This window comes from Acinonyx jubatus, chromosome A1 (genome assembly GCF_027475565.1).
Source record: "Acinonyx jubatus isolate Ajub_Pintada_27869175 chromosome A1, VMU_Ajub_asm_v1.0, whole genome shotgun sequence".
Classification (NCBI taxonomy): domain Eukaryota; kingdom Metazoa; phylum Chordata; class Mammalia; order Carnivora; family Felidae; genus Acinonyx; species Acinonyx jubatus.
In genome coordinates, this window is record NC_069380.1 from 185,174,231 (window position 1) to 185,188,338 (window position 14,108).

Below are 14,108 nucleotides of genomic sequence, written 5' to 3' on the forward strand. Positions count from 1 at the left end.
TTCCCTCTTTAAAACTTTTTCATGGCACCCAACACCCCTAGGACAGACGCTAAACCCCCTTCCATAGTTTACAAAGCCACGTGGCCCTAGCTTAACTCTCCAGACTCTCTTGTTACCAACTATGCTCCTTGCCCAAATCTCAAGTAGAAAAAGGGAAAAAAAAAAAAGGGGGGGGGGGTTCATCTAATAGGCTGTGTTCTCTCGCCTCCTGGCACTTGCAAAAGCTGTTCCCTCAGCCCAGAACACTTCTCTTCCATCAAGTGTTCATCCATATGTTCCTCCTCAGGAAGCCTTCCCTGCCCTTCCCTAAACTGGGCTGGCAAGCACTCACCAGCAACTGGTTCTTCCTGCCCCTACATTCACCTTCCTATATCATGATGGCATTTCATGCCATTCTCCCCCACTGGACAACAAGCCCCTGAGGGCAAGGGCAACGTGTTACTTAACCATCACAGTCTTGGTCCCTAGCACAAAAGGGCCTGAGTAAATGATTGGTTAAAGTAATGGCAAGAACAAAGTCAACTGGGGAATTTCCATGGTTGTACCAACCCTTTTGTGACTTGATAATGTTGCTCAGAATTAGTATGATAGACAATATTAACATTAATATATTTAAAAAGCTTTGTGTTCCTATTGAAGGTTAATTGGAACTTGAAACCTGAAAAATGCCAGTAGAAGAGTATGCTAGGTATGGGTGAACCTTATGTAGATCAGAGCACCTTTAAGATCCAGTGTGGTCCAACTGTCCAACTCGACAATAATGAACTTTAATCTTAGAGCATCATCGGTTAGACAGACTGGAATTGCAAACAGGGCTTCTCATAAGCCTTTTTTTTATTTTTTTAACATTTATTCATTTTTGAGAGACAGAGACAGAGCATGAGTGGGGGAGGGGCAGAGAGAGGGAGACACAGACTCCAAAGCAGGCTCCAGGCTCTGAGCTGTCAGCACCGAGCCCAACGCGGGGCTCAAACCCACGAACAATGACATCGTGACCTGAGCAGAAGATGGACACTAAATGAACTGAGCCACCTAGGCACCCCAAGCCTTTTCAAGTAATAAAGCCAAACACCTTATATTTAGGACACTGTATACAAAACAGCAACAATCCCCACAAAATAAAAATTATATTAACGAAGAAGCATCTGTTTAAAGTTCAAGTTTCAACCAACATTAAGTGCTTTGTATTCTGATGGACAGCAGATGAAGAGAGATTACTCCATGTTCAGTCTGACCAAGGACAGTTAACTAGCTGGTAAAGGACTGACTAGCTGCCACGCTCTCAGTCCTTTGCTCACTCCACCACAAGAGATCCTTTCCCAAAGTTTCTGAGTTTATTGTGGAGTATGAAAACCACTCAATCATGCTCTGCTTTTCACATGGCCCTGCTATATCTGAGGATGCTAGATCCAATACTCTTCCTTAAAGCCATGTGTCCTAGTAGCCCTATTTTATGTTCTTTTAAAAGTCTTTTTAGGAGCACCTGGGGGGCTCAGTTGGTTAAGTGTCCAACTTCGGCTCAGATCAAGATCTTGCAGTTCATGGGTTTGAGCTAATCATCGGCCTCTGTGCTGACAGTTCACAGTCTGGAGCCTGCTTCAGATTCTGTGTCTTCCTCTCTCTCTGCCCCTCCCCAACTTGTACTTTCTCAAAAACAAACATTTTAAAAATTAAGAAAAAAAATTAAAAAATTAAATTAAAAAAATGTCTCTAATTCGAGTCAGACTTATTCAATTATATTTAAAAGATAAAAGTTTTAATCATAGGTTTAACTTTTTTTTTAATATTTGTTTATATTTGAGACAGACAGAGCTTGAGCAGGGGGAGGATCAGAGAGAGCGAGAGAGAGAAAAGCAGAATACAAAGCAGGCTCCAGGTTCTGAGCTGTCAGCACAGAGCCCAACACAGGGCTCAAACCCAAAGGCTGTGAGATCACAACCTGAGCCAAAGCCAGATGCTTAACTGACTGAGCCACCCAGGCGCCCCTAAAAGGTAAAAGTTTTAAATTCAGCATCAGTGTCTATATGTGTTCCTGGTATTTCATGCCTATCTTGCCACTTCCTGGTTTGCTTCCTAATAATGAAGACAATAAAGTACATGCTGAGAGGTGTATGTTTCAGGGAAAAGTGGCAGCTTCTAAAATAAATTGTTAAAACAAACCGAAGGGTTTTAAGGTAACTTTTTCAATCAAATAAACTATTATCAGATTACAGACCTTTGTTAAACACTCCCACTAGTTTTCAGTTTCAAGCAAATTACATAGGATACCAGCAATGATGGAAAAGAAAGGTTCAAATTTTAACTTGACTATGTATGTTACAGACCTCTCAGGAGAAAGACTTCCTATATAGGTTGGTATTAAGCAAGGATCAATTTAATTGCCTACATGGACCAAGCAAGTAAAGTGATCAGAGAAGAGACAGAAGCAACACTTGAGTTCTCCTTTCAGGCCATCTCGCAAAGGGTCTGTAGGACAGAAAGCCCACACTCCACCTGCAAGGTAGCCTACACTCCGCTGCCAGTCTCAGTATTGGAAACAAGGGCCAACTATCACCAAATCTGCTTTTCCAAGAGAAGCTCCAAAACCAGAAGGTATGTGAAATTTTGGAATTTTAAATGGGGGCAACATTTGTTTTTTTTGGGGGGGAGGGGGGATCATCCCTCTCATCCCCCCCAAAAAGAAAATCCATGAGCAACTGTTTGTAATCTAATATTTTGATTCCAATCACAGATTTGGAATCAAAGTAATAACTCTTCATGTCTCTAGCCTATCAATGAACTTCTGAGCTTCACTGTCCTCAACTGAAAAATAGGGTCATAAACACAATAATGCTTATTATAAACACTTCAACCAGGTCACGATATATTGTGAACAACTAAACGGAGTTTCCTACAGGTGAAGAGTGGATATTACCATCCGTAAATTATCTGCTGCAATCTTTAAAGCACCTAATTGAAGATCTCAGAAGATTTAGAGCCTTTCAAATTCTGATTACTGAATACTGAGATTTAAAGTCATTAGAAACCAAACAGAACCAGCAATAAAGAATGCTTAGCAATAGATATTTAACGAGCTGGAAGTGGCTCTTCTAATTAAGAGATCTAATAACTGTCACTAGTTAATAGCCACAGAAAGGCAATAAAGTACACATTGAGGGATGTATGTTTCAAGGAAAACAGCTTCTGAAGGGAAGCAGCTGCTAAATTCACAATTAAAACAAACCAAAAGGTTTTAAGGTAAGCTTTTCAAGTCAGATACACTTCCGTTGTCCGATGACAGACCCTTATCAAACACTTCCACTAATTTTCATACTGTTTTAAGTAAATTCCACAGAAAACCAACTACAATATTAGGAAGAGTCTATTAAAGAATTTCTTTATTAATACAAAACATACAAACTATTAAGTGCTAAGAAATTTAAATATCTAAGTCATAGCAAACAGGTGGCAATTCAACATCCAGGGTCGACAGAACGCTTGGAGACTGCAACAGATCTAGAAAACAGGAATTTCTTATTCAATATCTGCAAACCCTTAGGTATCGTCCATCTCAACATAGACATTAGTTGTCAATTTTATCTTCTTATTTTCCCCTTTGCATATTGAATCCCTACCCCACCCCAGTTAGACATTGCACGCATGCATACATACACATACACTCTCACACCCACACACTGCTTTGAATGTGGCTAAGATCCCAGAATTAATCTTCATTAGGAAATGAATCTTAGACATGCCTAAAACTATTGTTTTTAAGGACCCACACAAGAGCCAACAATATCACTAACTTATAAAATGGAATACGCTATCCCATCAGAACAAATAGAAAACATACTGATGGTTTTTAATCACCAGTTTGAACCAAGGCCTCAAACCTTGGCCGTAAGGTTTTGTCATTCTATGCTACTGTGCTCAGGGGTCTTGGTTCTAGATTAGCTTTAGATATAACTTGGAATTCTCATTCCAAGCAAGTTTGTTATACTTCAAGTTATAACCTAAGAAGCCATAGGCTAAACTTAATCTTGTTTTCTGTATCTAAGACTATCTACATTCCAGAATGACTTCATTTTGGCTGGGCATTTGAGACTGAAAACAGTACCAATTGAAGAGTTTTCATTACTCTGAAACCCTATCCCTGAAGTTTGAAAGACAGAAATTACCTGTAGGTTAACCTTCCATACAACTCTGCCCCCCACGATAATGAAAGTATTATGACACAAGTAATTTGCAGCTCTTCTAGAATGACACTTGTTCACTTACTAGACTCCCATGGTTGAGAGGGCATCTTCAGAGGTGAAGGGGGGCCCAGGTGTAACAGCTTTTCAAGTTCCCTCTCCTCATCAAGGATCATGAGAGGCACTCCATTCAAGGGGAGGTGTGCAATCTGGTGCTCTTCAGGCAGGTCAAAACTCTCAAAATCTGCCACAAAGACAAAGCACTTTATCAGAGCAGTGGTTCTCAGGGTGGTCAGTGGACCCCTGGTGATCTGAGACCCTTTCAGTGGGTCCATGAGGTCAAAATATGTTGTTCATAACATTAACACATTCTTCCACTGTGCTGACATTTGCAATGATGGTACAAAAGCAGTAATGGATGGAATTGCTTGCTGTGCCTTAGCACAAATCAAGGCAGCGGCAATAAACTGTATTTTGTAGTCCTTATATTCCTCAATACCACTGGCTTGCAGTAAAAAATGCTAGCTTCACATAGCACTTTACCACATGCAGTAAAAAGTATTAATTTTGTCAGCTCTCGACCCTTAAGAACATGTCTTTTTAGTATTCTGTATGATGAAATGAGAAGTACTCCATAAAGCACTTCTGCTGCATACTCAAGTACCACGGTGAGCTCAAAGAAAAAAGATTTGTGCTATTATTTGGTTTTCAAGCTAAACTAGAGGCCTTTATCCTGAAACACTGTTTAGTTGAAATAACAATGGAAAGACAAACTGTAGTTGCTTAGACTTGGGTATTTGTAGCACATTTCCTTAGAGGAATAAAGAAGTCCATCACCTCAAGGAAAACAGTATCTGTTGCCAACGACAAAATACACAATTTCAAGGAAAAAAAAAAAAACACTAGAATTTTGAAAAACTTATCTGTAATCATTAGCTTTAGCTTGACAACTTCCTAATATTACACTTTTCCAATGAGATCAGTGGTGACATTAATGGGTGCATATTTGACATTGCATAATGAAACACTTCAACATTTGGATGATCTACATTTCCCCGTGAATCATCATTTCTACATGATCAATGCGTGATTCAATGTATCTTTTATTTTTGCATTTAAATGCAGAACAGCCCAATGGATTTTATTTTCGGAGTACAAAATGTTCACTGACAGGGTTTCAGATTACACATTTCAACCATACATTCAGAAATTGCCACTTGTTAGGTGTTAGTGTTATAGGAAAGAACTCTCCACACTTATCTAAAAAGACTATTAAAATGCTCCTCCCTGTCCTAACTACATATCTTCAGGAAGCCAAATTTTTTTCCACGTACTTCAACCAAAACAAGAGATGCAATGGATTGAATGCAGACTTACAATACAGGTGTTTTATGTTAAGGTAAATTAACCAAGTTTTCAAAAATATAAAACCAAAAAAATATATATGTATACACACACACACACATATACATATATATAAAACCATGTCATTCTTCTAGATGTTTTATAAATGTTTAAAAAAAAAGTTACATAATGGGGTTTTTTTTTTTTTTTGAGGGTTTGGTTTTTTTTAATCAGTGTTAATTCCCAATACAGGATATTTAAACAACACACAAAAGGTCTTTGGGGTCTTCACTAACTTTTAAGAGTGGTCACAGACGTAAAAAAAAAAAAAAAAAAAAAAAAATCGAGAACCATTGTGTTAAGTAACACTCTTTATAATCCAAGTGTCTTACTTCTTAGAATTATTTCAAAAAGATTTTTCTTAGGGCACCTGGCTGGCTCAGTTGGTAGAGCATGCAATTCTTGATCTCAGGGTCATGAGTACGACCCCTACGTTGGGCATGGAGATCAAAAAAATTAAAAATTTTAAAGTAATTCTGAAAGAGGGGAGAGAGAGAGAGAAAGCACACACGAGTGAGGGAGGGCCAGAGGGAGAGGGAGGGACAGAATCCCAAGCCAATTCCATGCTGGACTGACCATGGAGGCTCAATCCCAGGACAGACCATGAGATCATAACCCAAGGCAAAAATCAAGAGTCAGATGCTTAACCAACTGAGCCACCCAGGTGCCCCTAAAAAATTTTAATTAAAAAAATACAATAGATTTTTCTTGACAGTAACTAAACTAGAATTTAAATATTGAGTCTTTCCTTTTTTCAAGGGGGTTAGCATTTCCTCAAAAGAACAAAGATGGGGGAGAACGATTATTTTCTCTAGTCTGAAACTTCTCTAAAGCCTAAATACTAGGAATTACCCTACTCTTTCCAAGACTGCTAAAACCCAGAAGTTAAAAAGGAACTGCGGGATGGTGACTACTTAATCTGAAACCAATGAATTATAAAGGAAACCATAAACAGACAAAAGACTCCAGAAGAAAAAGTCTGCAACCTAATAAAGCTAATCTCCTTTATCCACAAAAGCTGCTGAAAAAGTCATTATCAAAGGAAAACAAAGATACAAACAGGAAGTTAAAAAAAACTATAGAAGGCCAATGATCAAATATGCTCACTACATGGACATGCACCCCAATTTAAAACCATGAGATACCCACTGCCTTTTTGATAAGGTTAAGAGTTTTTAAACATTTGCCGTTAGAGACTGTAGGGGAAGCAGGCATCCTCATCCACTGCAGGTGGGTTCAGTAATTTATGCTATTTTGGGGGGCAACTTAGTAGCTCTTTCCTCAAACACAGCATATTGTAGTCATCCTTCTTGATCAATATGCATAAATCTACCTCACCATTTTCCTTAATGGCTGAATTGTAATCATTAGCATGGAAGCACTACATTGTATCAAAACTTAATCACCTCCCCTTTGAGATGACTCAGCAATCCTTCAAGTCCACTCTCCAGCTATCCTCACAAACTCACAGTACAATTTCGAGGACACTAACTGCAGAATTGTATTATATAAAAGCCAGGGACAAGCTGGATGTGTACAGGATGACTAAATGCCTTTGGATGAAAGGCCGAAAGTTCCAGTTCAGAAATGCAGAAGGCTCTGTGTGACCTTCCCGAGTTTCATCCGTATTGTCCTTCTCTCTGCCTTCATTTCCCAGAACCCCTCCAGTCCTCAGCTCTACCTCAGGATCTCTGCACACACTTCTGTGCTGTGTTCTTGCCCTGCCCCTCCCCTTCTTCACCTGGCTATCCCCAGATAGCCTTTAAAACTCAACTTCTGTCACTTCCTAAAAGAAACCTTCCCCACTCTTCCAGGTGAGGTTCAGTTCCCCCTAAGGGACCAGTTTTTCTCCTTGCTCACTTACAGTGAGAGGATTCGTTTGGGGTTTCCCTCCCAATCATGGGCTCCCTCAGGGTGGGACCTGTCTTTGTTAACCACTGCACCCAAAGCCTAGATACAGTAGCCTCTCCTCAAATGGGAAAAGCTTGAAAAGGTGGTTCTGTAACAGAAAATACTTGATTCACATAGCAGGTTGAAGGAGTAGAAACACGTTTTCACAGACTATGTGGATTTTTTCAGACATTGTTCAACTTGACATAAAACCCACTTTCAAAAACCCTTGCCAGGAATAATGTCCACTTTACACTTGTTCACTATTAGTGAACACATCTTATCTCCCTTATGTGGGAAGTTTTTGAGGTCGGGAACAATGTTCTCCACACCTTGGCACCAATTCCCCTTCAGACCTCAGAGGTTCCTTACAAAGAAATCCACCACCAAATACATTTGTGCAAAGACCAGATTCAGAGAGTCTTATTACAATTTGGGGTCAGAGGTCTATTCATATCAAATTAGAGCTGAACAGGATTCTAAGAGAAACTCAAGACTAAAGCATTTTTGTAATACAAAAAAAAAAAAATATTACCTAAAGGATTGAAGGGAATGAATTTTTCTATTTCAGGATAGGTGTCATCCGAGGCTGGAACAGTGCTTTTTGCTTTGACAGTCTTCTCAGTTACCTAAAACCACCCAAGAAAATATGAATGAGAGTGGAAACCTTGTCAATAGATTAGTACAAGAGATCATAAGTCTTCCAGACATGTGACTGCTTCACCACTTTCACACGGACTTCTAAGCAACTGTAATCCTTAGTTCTCATTAATTACATACAAATACAATCCAGCAAGCAATTCTAGTAGCACGGCTAAAGAGTTTAGTCTGTTATTTAAGTATCAGCAACTCTCAGCCTAAGTTACCAAGAATACAGAGTTAATTCAGAGCTAATCAACTCAATCACTCAACCTGACACAGAAAATGGGCAGGAGTCACCCAAATAGAAACTAATCCTAGAAGCCATTTTTGGCTTTTGGAAGTGCGCTTTCCATTTGTGTTTCCATCAGTGTCACCTGATTTATTTGCTTAGTTAATATTAAGTTGAAATACACACTGAGTAAGAGCCAACAAAAGACAGTCAAGGACTTTGGTAGCCTGGATAATTCTCTAGCCTAAATTGGGCAGGTAGGCAGTCTACAATAGGCCAAAGCAGAAACCTACGTATTATTGATTTAATCTTACATCATATGTGTATACTAAATATTTCCTTTAATTTATTTAGAGAGAGACGGGGGGAAGGAGGGGTAGAGAGAACCACACTGCCAGCGTAGAGCCCAATGAGGGGCTTGAACCCAAGAAGCCCCGAGATCATGACTGGAGCCAAAACCAAGAGTCAGATGCTTAACCGACTGAGCCACCCAGGCACCCCTAGAGGAAATCTCTAAATTAGGGTTTCCCACACTTCAGTGCTACGTCACATTCTCATTATTTTTGTCATAGCCTTGCAATACTTGAATTTAACATTTCTTACTCAACTTAGTTTTTAAAAAAGACATCTTGGTGGCGCCTGGGTGGCTCAGTCGGTTAAGCATCATCTGACTCTTGATTTCGGCTCAGGTCATGATCTCATGGTTCGTGGGTGCAAGCCCCACATCAGGCTGTCTTGGCAGCACAGAGCCTGCTTGGGATTCTGTTTCCCTCTCGCTATGTGCCGCTCCCCTTCTCTCTCAAAAATAAACATTAAAAAAAATAAAAATAAAAAACATATCTTGTCCTAAACCACATTACAAGTTTTATTTTGATCTAAATTATTAGTGTTCCTCCTAATATACATTAAGACAATTATTCAAATAAAGTGTTAATCTAGATGCTGAAGTCATCTTTCACAGCAAAGTCTTCTTAGTCTGGGATGCACTGACCTGCTACTCATGCACACACACAAAGGTCAACATGTTTGCAAAGTAGAGTACCTGGTGCTCACTCTAAGAGACTGGGAGGAGGGTGGCAGCACATGAGCTATTATATTAGCTATGTGACCTCTTGCAAAGTACCCTCCCTCTCAGTACTTTCTGTATCTGTAAGTAGATACCACCAACCAATCTGCTTCAACGCTAGTTAAGAGCAGGTGAGGCAACAACATTCACCAGCTGCTTGTGAGACTTCTAATCTTGAGGCACAGAGGAAGTCCACAAAGAGAACAGGATTCCCTCCTGCTAATCGGTGTTTGGTAGCCTATATTTCTTTCTATTCACAAGAAAGGTAGGGTGCCTATAGTCATTTTAAGAGTCAAAAGTGCTAAAGTGTTTAGACAACCAGTTTGCAGCCAACACTTACCTTTTTGGCAGAGAAGTTTGGCTGCTTCTGTTTGAGAGGTCCATTGTTCTTTACTGAATTTTCGGTGGCTCTGTTGACAGTTCCCAAAGCCTTTCTGGTAACTTTAGGCAAGGTTGCTTGAGCATCAAACATTTTGCCTACACGTGGTGTTGAAACCTGAGATCTCCCATCTAAAGTTTTGACTGCTGAAGAAAAAGTCTTACCATAAGATTATTCAGGCAGTAAAACCTGCCCAACTTGAAGACTGATTGTGTGTATAAACTTGGCCTAATTCTCATCCCCAGACTCAATCCCAATTTTTGACAGTGGCTTGGCCATATGCCTAACAGTACTTCAGTTTTGTACGCTCTTAAATAATCGCTTAAGATACTTAAGATACTCTTTCATGTAAAGAGTTAAAAATAAATAAATAAAAGAAACCCAACATAAGCAAATCGCAATAGGAGCATTCCCCAATACTTGATGCCTCCCCTCTGCTCCCGACTCCAAGCCACGCCCACAATTGATTCCGGTGACTCCGGACTCAACGGTGACTCTGACTGCAGCCCGTTTACTTACGAGGCTTAGACCGCAGCTTCTGCCCGTCCTTGGGAGCCACACGGGTGCCCGGTTCTCCATTTTCCTTATCAACAAAGATCAGGGTAGCCATTATGGATCAGCTGCGGGTGCGAAATACATATTAGACCCTGGGGGTTAGGAAGATGAGAGAAGCGATGATGTAGGTAGCAAAAACCAAACTTTCTACCCTGGGCACGCCACTCAAAAACTAGAACTAAGGAGACAGCGAAGCCCGTTCTTCAGGCAACAGGCATTTAATCCAGCTCTTAACTCCTGAAGCCTGGGTCAGAGGCTCTAAGTTCCAGAAGAGTCGGCGGTTTAGGGCTGGCACAGGTCCTAGTACTCATCAGAATCGAACTGCCGAGGGCTGCGTCCGCGGTCCCAGTCCGCGGCTCAACCTAGCTCGGCGCTAGTGAAGATCCCGGGAAGCCCCAGGTCCTCCCACCTCCAGCTCCCAGCCCACCTCCTTCCTCGCGGGCCCCGCGCGCCCAACACTCACGACCACTCAGTTCGCCCACGTAAGAGCCAACAGCCAAACTCTTCCAAGACAGCCTGCCGCGGTTGCGCCAGACCCGGCGTTTAAACCACAACTCACGCCCCTATTGGTTCATCCGCCCAGGAGGCGGAACCGTGGGTGGGGCTCCAGGAAGAACCAATGGGAGGAATCTAAGCTCCTAGCTCACCGCCTGGAAAGCTTTTTCCGGGAAGTTAGTAGCTTGCTTCCTGGGAAGAAAAAAAATCAAACCTGCTGACACCTTTACTTGTAGGTGTTTTTAACATGCTCCTCACAGAGATAGAAAGGGAGTGAATATGGTCTTCTATTCCAATAAGTAAATGATTATCATGATATCAAGATACAGAGATTTGGGGGTTTTTTTCCTGAGACTCTAGGACAGCCAGGAAGTTCTTAAATGATTGTGAGGTTCAAAAAGTCAAGGCAAAGTGGCAACAGAAGTATTTTCCTAAAGTCTTCAATTAACTATTTGTCCAAAGAGTAAATGGACCAGATCAAATAAAAAAGAAGAGGCAGTACTGGAGGAAAGGCATTGCAGTCATTAGAAAAATAACTGAGGAACTATGGATACATACAGTTGTATTTCAACAGATGTATGAAAAAAGAAAAAAAACAAACATATAGTCGAGTGAGAAAACAACTTATTCCCTCTAAGGAACACCAGAAGAGAAGAATTAAAAATTAAGAAGCAGTGTAAATACAGATAAATCAAACAGCAATGTTTGTGTCATTCCTTTAGGTTTGTGATTAAGAATAGACTAATTATTCCCTAATTGCAGAATAACCCTTAACATTTCAGGCTAGGATGCCGCGTCAGGAATCTGGCTCATGAACAAAATGATGATCCTCATGAATACATAATTCAGGTTTCCTTTCAAATTCTATTTTTAATAGGATTATTTTAAACTTCTGACATCTCAACAATACAGTCATCAAAGCTGCCTAGAAGGGCCTGGTGGGAGAGGGCAGAAAGATGAGAAAAAGATCTGGGGAATAATAAAAATACAGAAAAGGAATTCTAATTTCCAAGTTAAGGAGAGAAATTATGCTTGGAAAAATCAATGACCTTTTCCTATTTCTATAGTAAATGGAAACAGATTGAACAAATACGAGGTAAAGGAATTAATTCAAAAGACCAAAGTTGACCAGTGTCATCCAATCCCTACTCCCCACAGGTCACCAGATACATTCTAACTTGGAGGTAAGTTGGGAGAGAGCAGTTGAGCCTACATTATTTCACAAAAGGTTTCACACTACACCTGGCATGGATGCAGTTCTCAATATATGTCAGTTCATTGGCCCTTTTTCCCTAGCATTTCAGGACCAGAATTGAAGGATTAATTCATTCAATAAATATTTATTGAATGTTAACTAAATGCTAGACACTGAGCTAGGCATCAAGGAAAAAAGATCCTAACTCAAGAAGGTAAAGAGGACAAAAAACATTTATACCTTTATTGCCCCTTCCCTGTCCTTTTTCTTTGATTCCTACTCCTCCCCTTATTTTCACCCTGCATCTCCTCCTAAATGTTTCAGCTCCATATTACATCATCAGCACACAAAAGTGTCCATTTCGAAACCAATCTGTACAGTACTAAAGCTTCAAAGTGGGGATTCTCTATCTCCTTAGGTCTTTGGGTGCAAGATATTTATCTCCCCAGGGTCAGTCTTCCCCTACAACAGGAAGCATGGTCTCCAAAGGTCATGCAGTAAATGTAAAATGCTATAAACCACTCTCTGTGTGATCACTGCTTTCTCACCAGTGATGCCCCAGACTCCCTACTATTATTGGAATTACCCAATTAGTAAATCACCCTCACCTTATAACAGCACCTAGATCCTAATCAATCCCAGTTAATTCTAATTGAGATTTACAAACAGCAACCCATCTAGTACTGACCCTTGCTTCCCTACAACCCTCCTCAAAATCCTCCAGGAGGAACCCAAACCTTACAAAATACTCTTCCTTCTTGTCCAGCATATTTTATGATTCCTCTAGGAGATATGCTTCCTGGATTGTGCCTGTTTGGGTTTTTTTTTGTTTTTGTTTTTTGGGTTTTTTTTTTTAAGATTTCATTTTTAAGTAACCTCTACACCCAACATGGGGCTCAAAATCACAACCCCAAGATCAAGAGTTGCATGCTCCACCTACTGAGCCAGCCTCATGCCTTGTGCCTGGTGGTTTTAAACAGGCCTCAAACCTTCCAAGCAAATTGCAATAATTGTTTTAAAAGATAAAAATAAAACATAGGTGATTCAGAGAATACTCGCTTTCAGGCCATTCTCTGATCTTTTCTATCCCTTCACCAACTGCCCTGTGAAATCAAAATTAGTGTTTACGTTCTTCAACTCTAGGCACTGCAAAGTTTTAATAAGAAAAAAATAGATTACGATTGGCTCCTATTGAGACAAGGATGTTAACTATTTTCACTTTTACTGTTAAAAGCAATACATGTTGAGGCACCTGGGTGGCTCAGTGGGTTATGCTTCCCACTGCAGCTCAGGTCATGATCTCAGATCATGATCTCCCTGTTGATGGGTTCCAGCCCCCATGGAGCTCTGTACTGACAGCTCAGAGCCTGGAGCCTCTTATAGATTCTCTCATTCTCTCTCTCTCTGTCTCTCTCTCTGCCCCTCCTGTACTGGTGCTCTCTCTCAAAAATAAATAGGCATTTAAAAAAATTAAAAAAATAAAAGCAATACATGTTACTTTGAGGAAGAAAAGATAACAGCACAAAGAAAACCCAAGAAATTCTACTACCAAAATGCTTATATTCCAGTATTTTATCTTACTTCATATGTGCACTTTAAAAGGAGGGTTGGGATATCAGATACTATTGGTTTCCTGAAATAGAAATTGTTTTATAGTATTTTTTTCTAATGGTAAAACACAAGATCACTTGGGTGCAGAAAGTCACAATTACCTATTATTAGTCCCTTATGTTCTCATAGCACCTGGTATTCCTTTCACAGAGACTTTTTGCAACTGTAAATTATATGAAATTATTTTAAGTGTCTTTTTCACCCTGCATGACTAAATTCGAGGACATAAAGTCACTTTTTCTTCACCACGTCCCCAACTTGTTACACAATACGCGGCTACTAATACTAATTGTAACTGCCTTTTTTTTCCCCGTAATACGTCACGAACTTCCCCATTCATTTTACAGTTCTGTAGAAAAACTTAAGCTGTTGCCTTTCCTACGGACTTTTTTTTTAACATCCTAAGATTCTGCGATTCTAAAAGAAACAATAATTCAAAAGCAGGCAACAGGAAAACAACTGCTGAA

The 14,108-nt window shown here is 40.1% G+C and overlaps 1 protein-coding gene across 7 annotated transcripts; it reads right to left on the minus strand.

Moving 5' to 3' along the window:
• Positions 1 to 3,344: 3,344 nt before the first annotated feature.
• Positions 3,345 to 10,955, minus strand: PTTG1 (PTTG1 regulator of sister chromatid separation, securin). 7 transcript variants are annotated; one of them, XM_015063860.3, is made up of 6 exons: positions 10,804 to 10,955; positions 10,305 to 10,405; positions 9,747 to 9,928; positions 8,005 to 8,098; positions 4,261 to 4,419; positions 3,345 to 3,495 (listed from the first exon to the last, which is right to left on the minus strand). In XM_015063860.3, the coding sequence occupies exons 2-6, from the start codon at positions 10,393 to 10,395 to the stop codon at positions 3,419 to 3,421; spliced, it is 603 nt and encodes a 200-aa protein (XP_014919346.1). In that variant the 5' UTR covers positions 10,396 to 10,405; positions 10,804 to 10,955; the 3' UTR covers positions 3,345 to 3,418. The 7 variants fall into 7 exon arrangements, with proteins under 7 accessions (XP_014919346.1, XP_014919345.1, XP_014919342.1 ...); XM_015063859.3 differs by having other exon boundaries at positions 9,747 to 9,931; positions 10,804 to 10,954; XM_015063856.3 differs by having other exon boundaries at positions 9,747 to 9,931; positions 10,305 to 10,432; positions 10,804 to 10,928.
• Between the last annotated feature and the right edge of the window lie 3,153 nt (positions 10,956 to 14,108).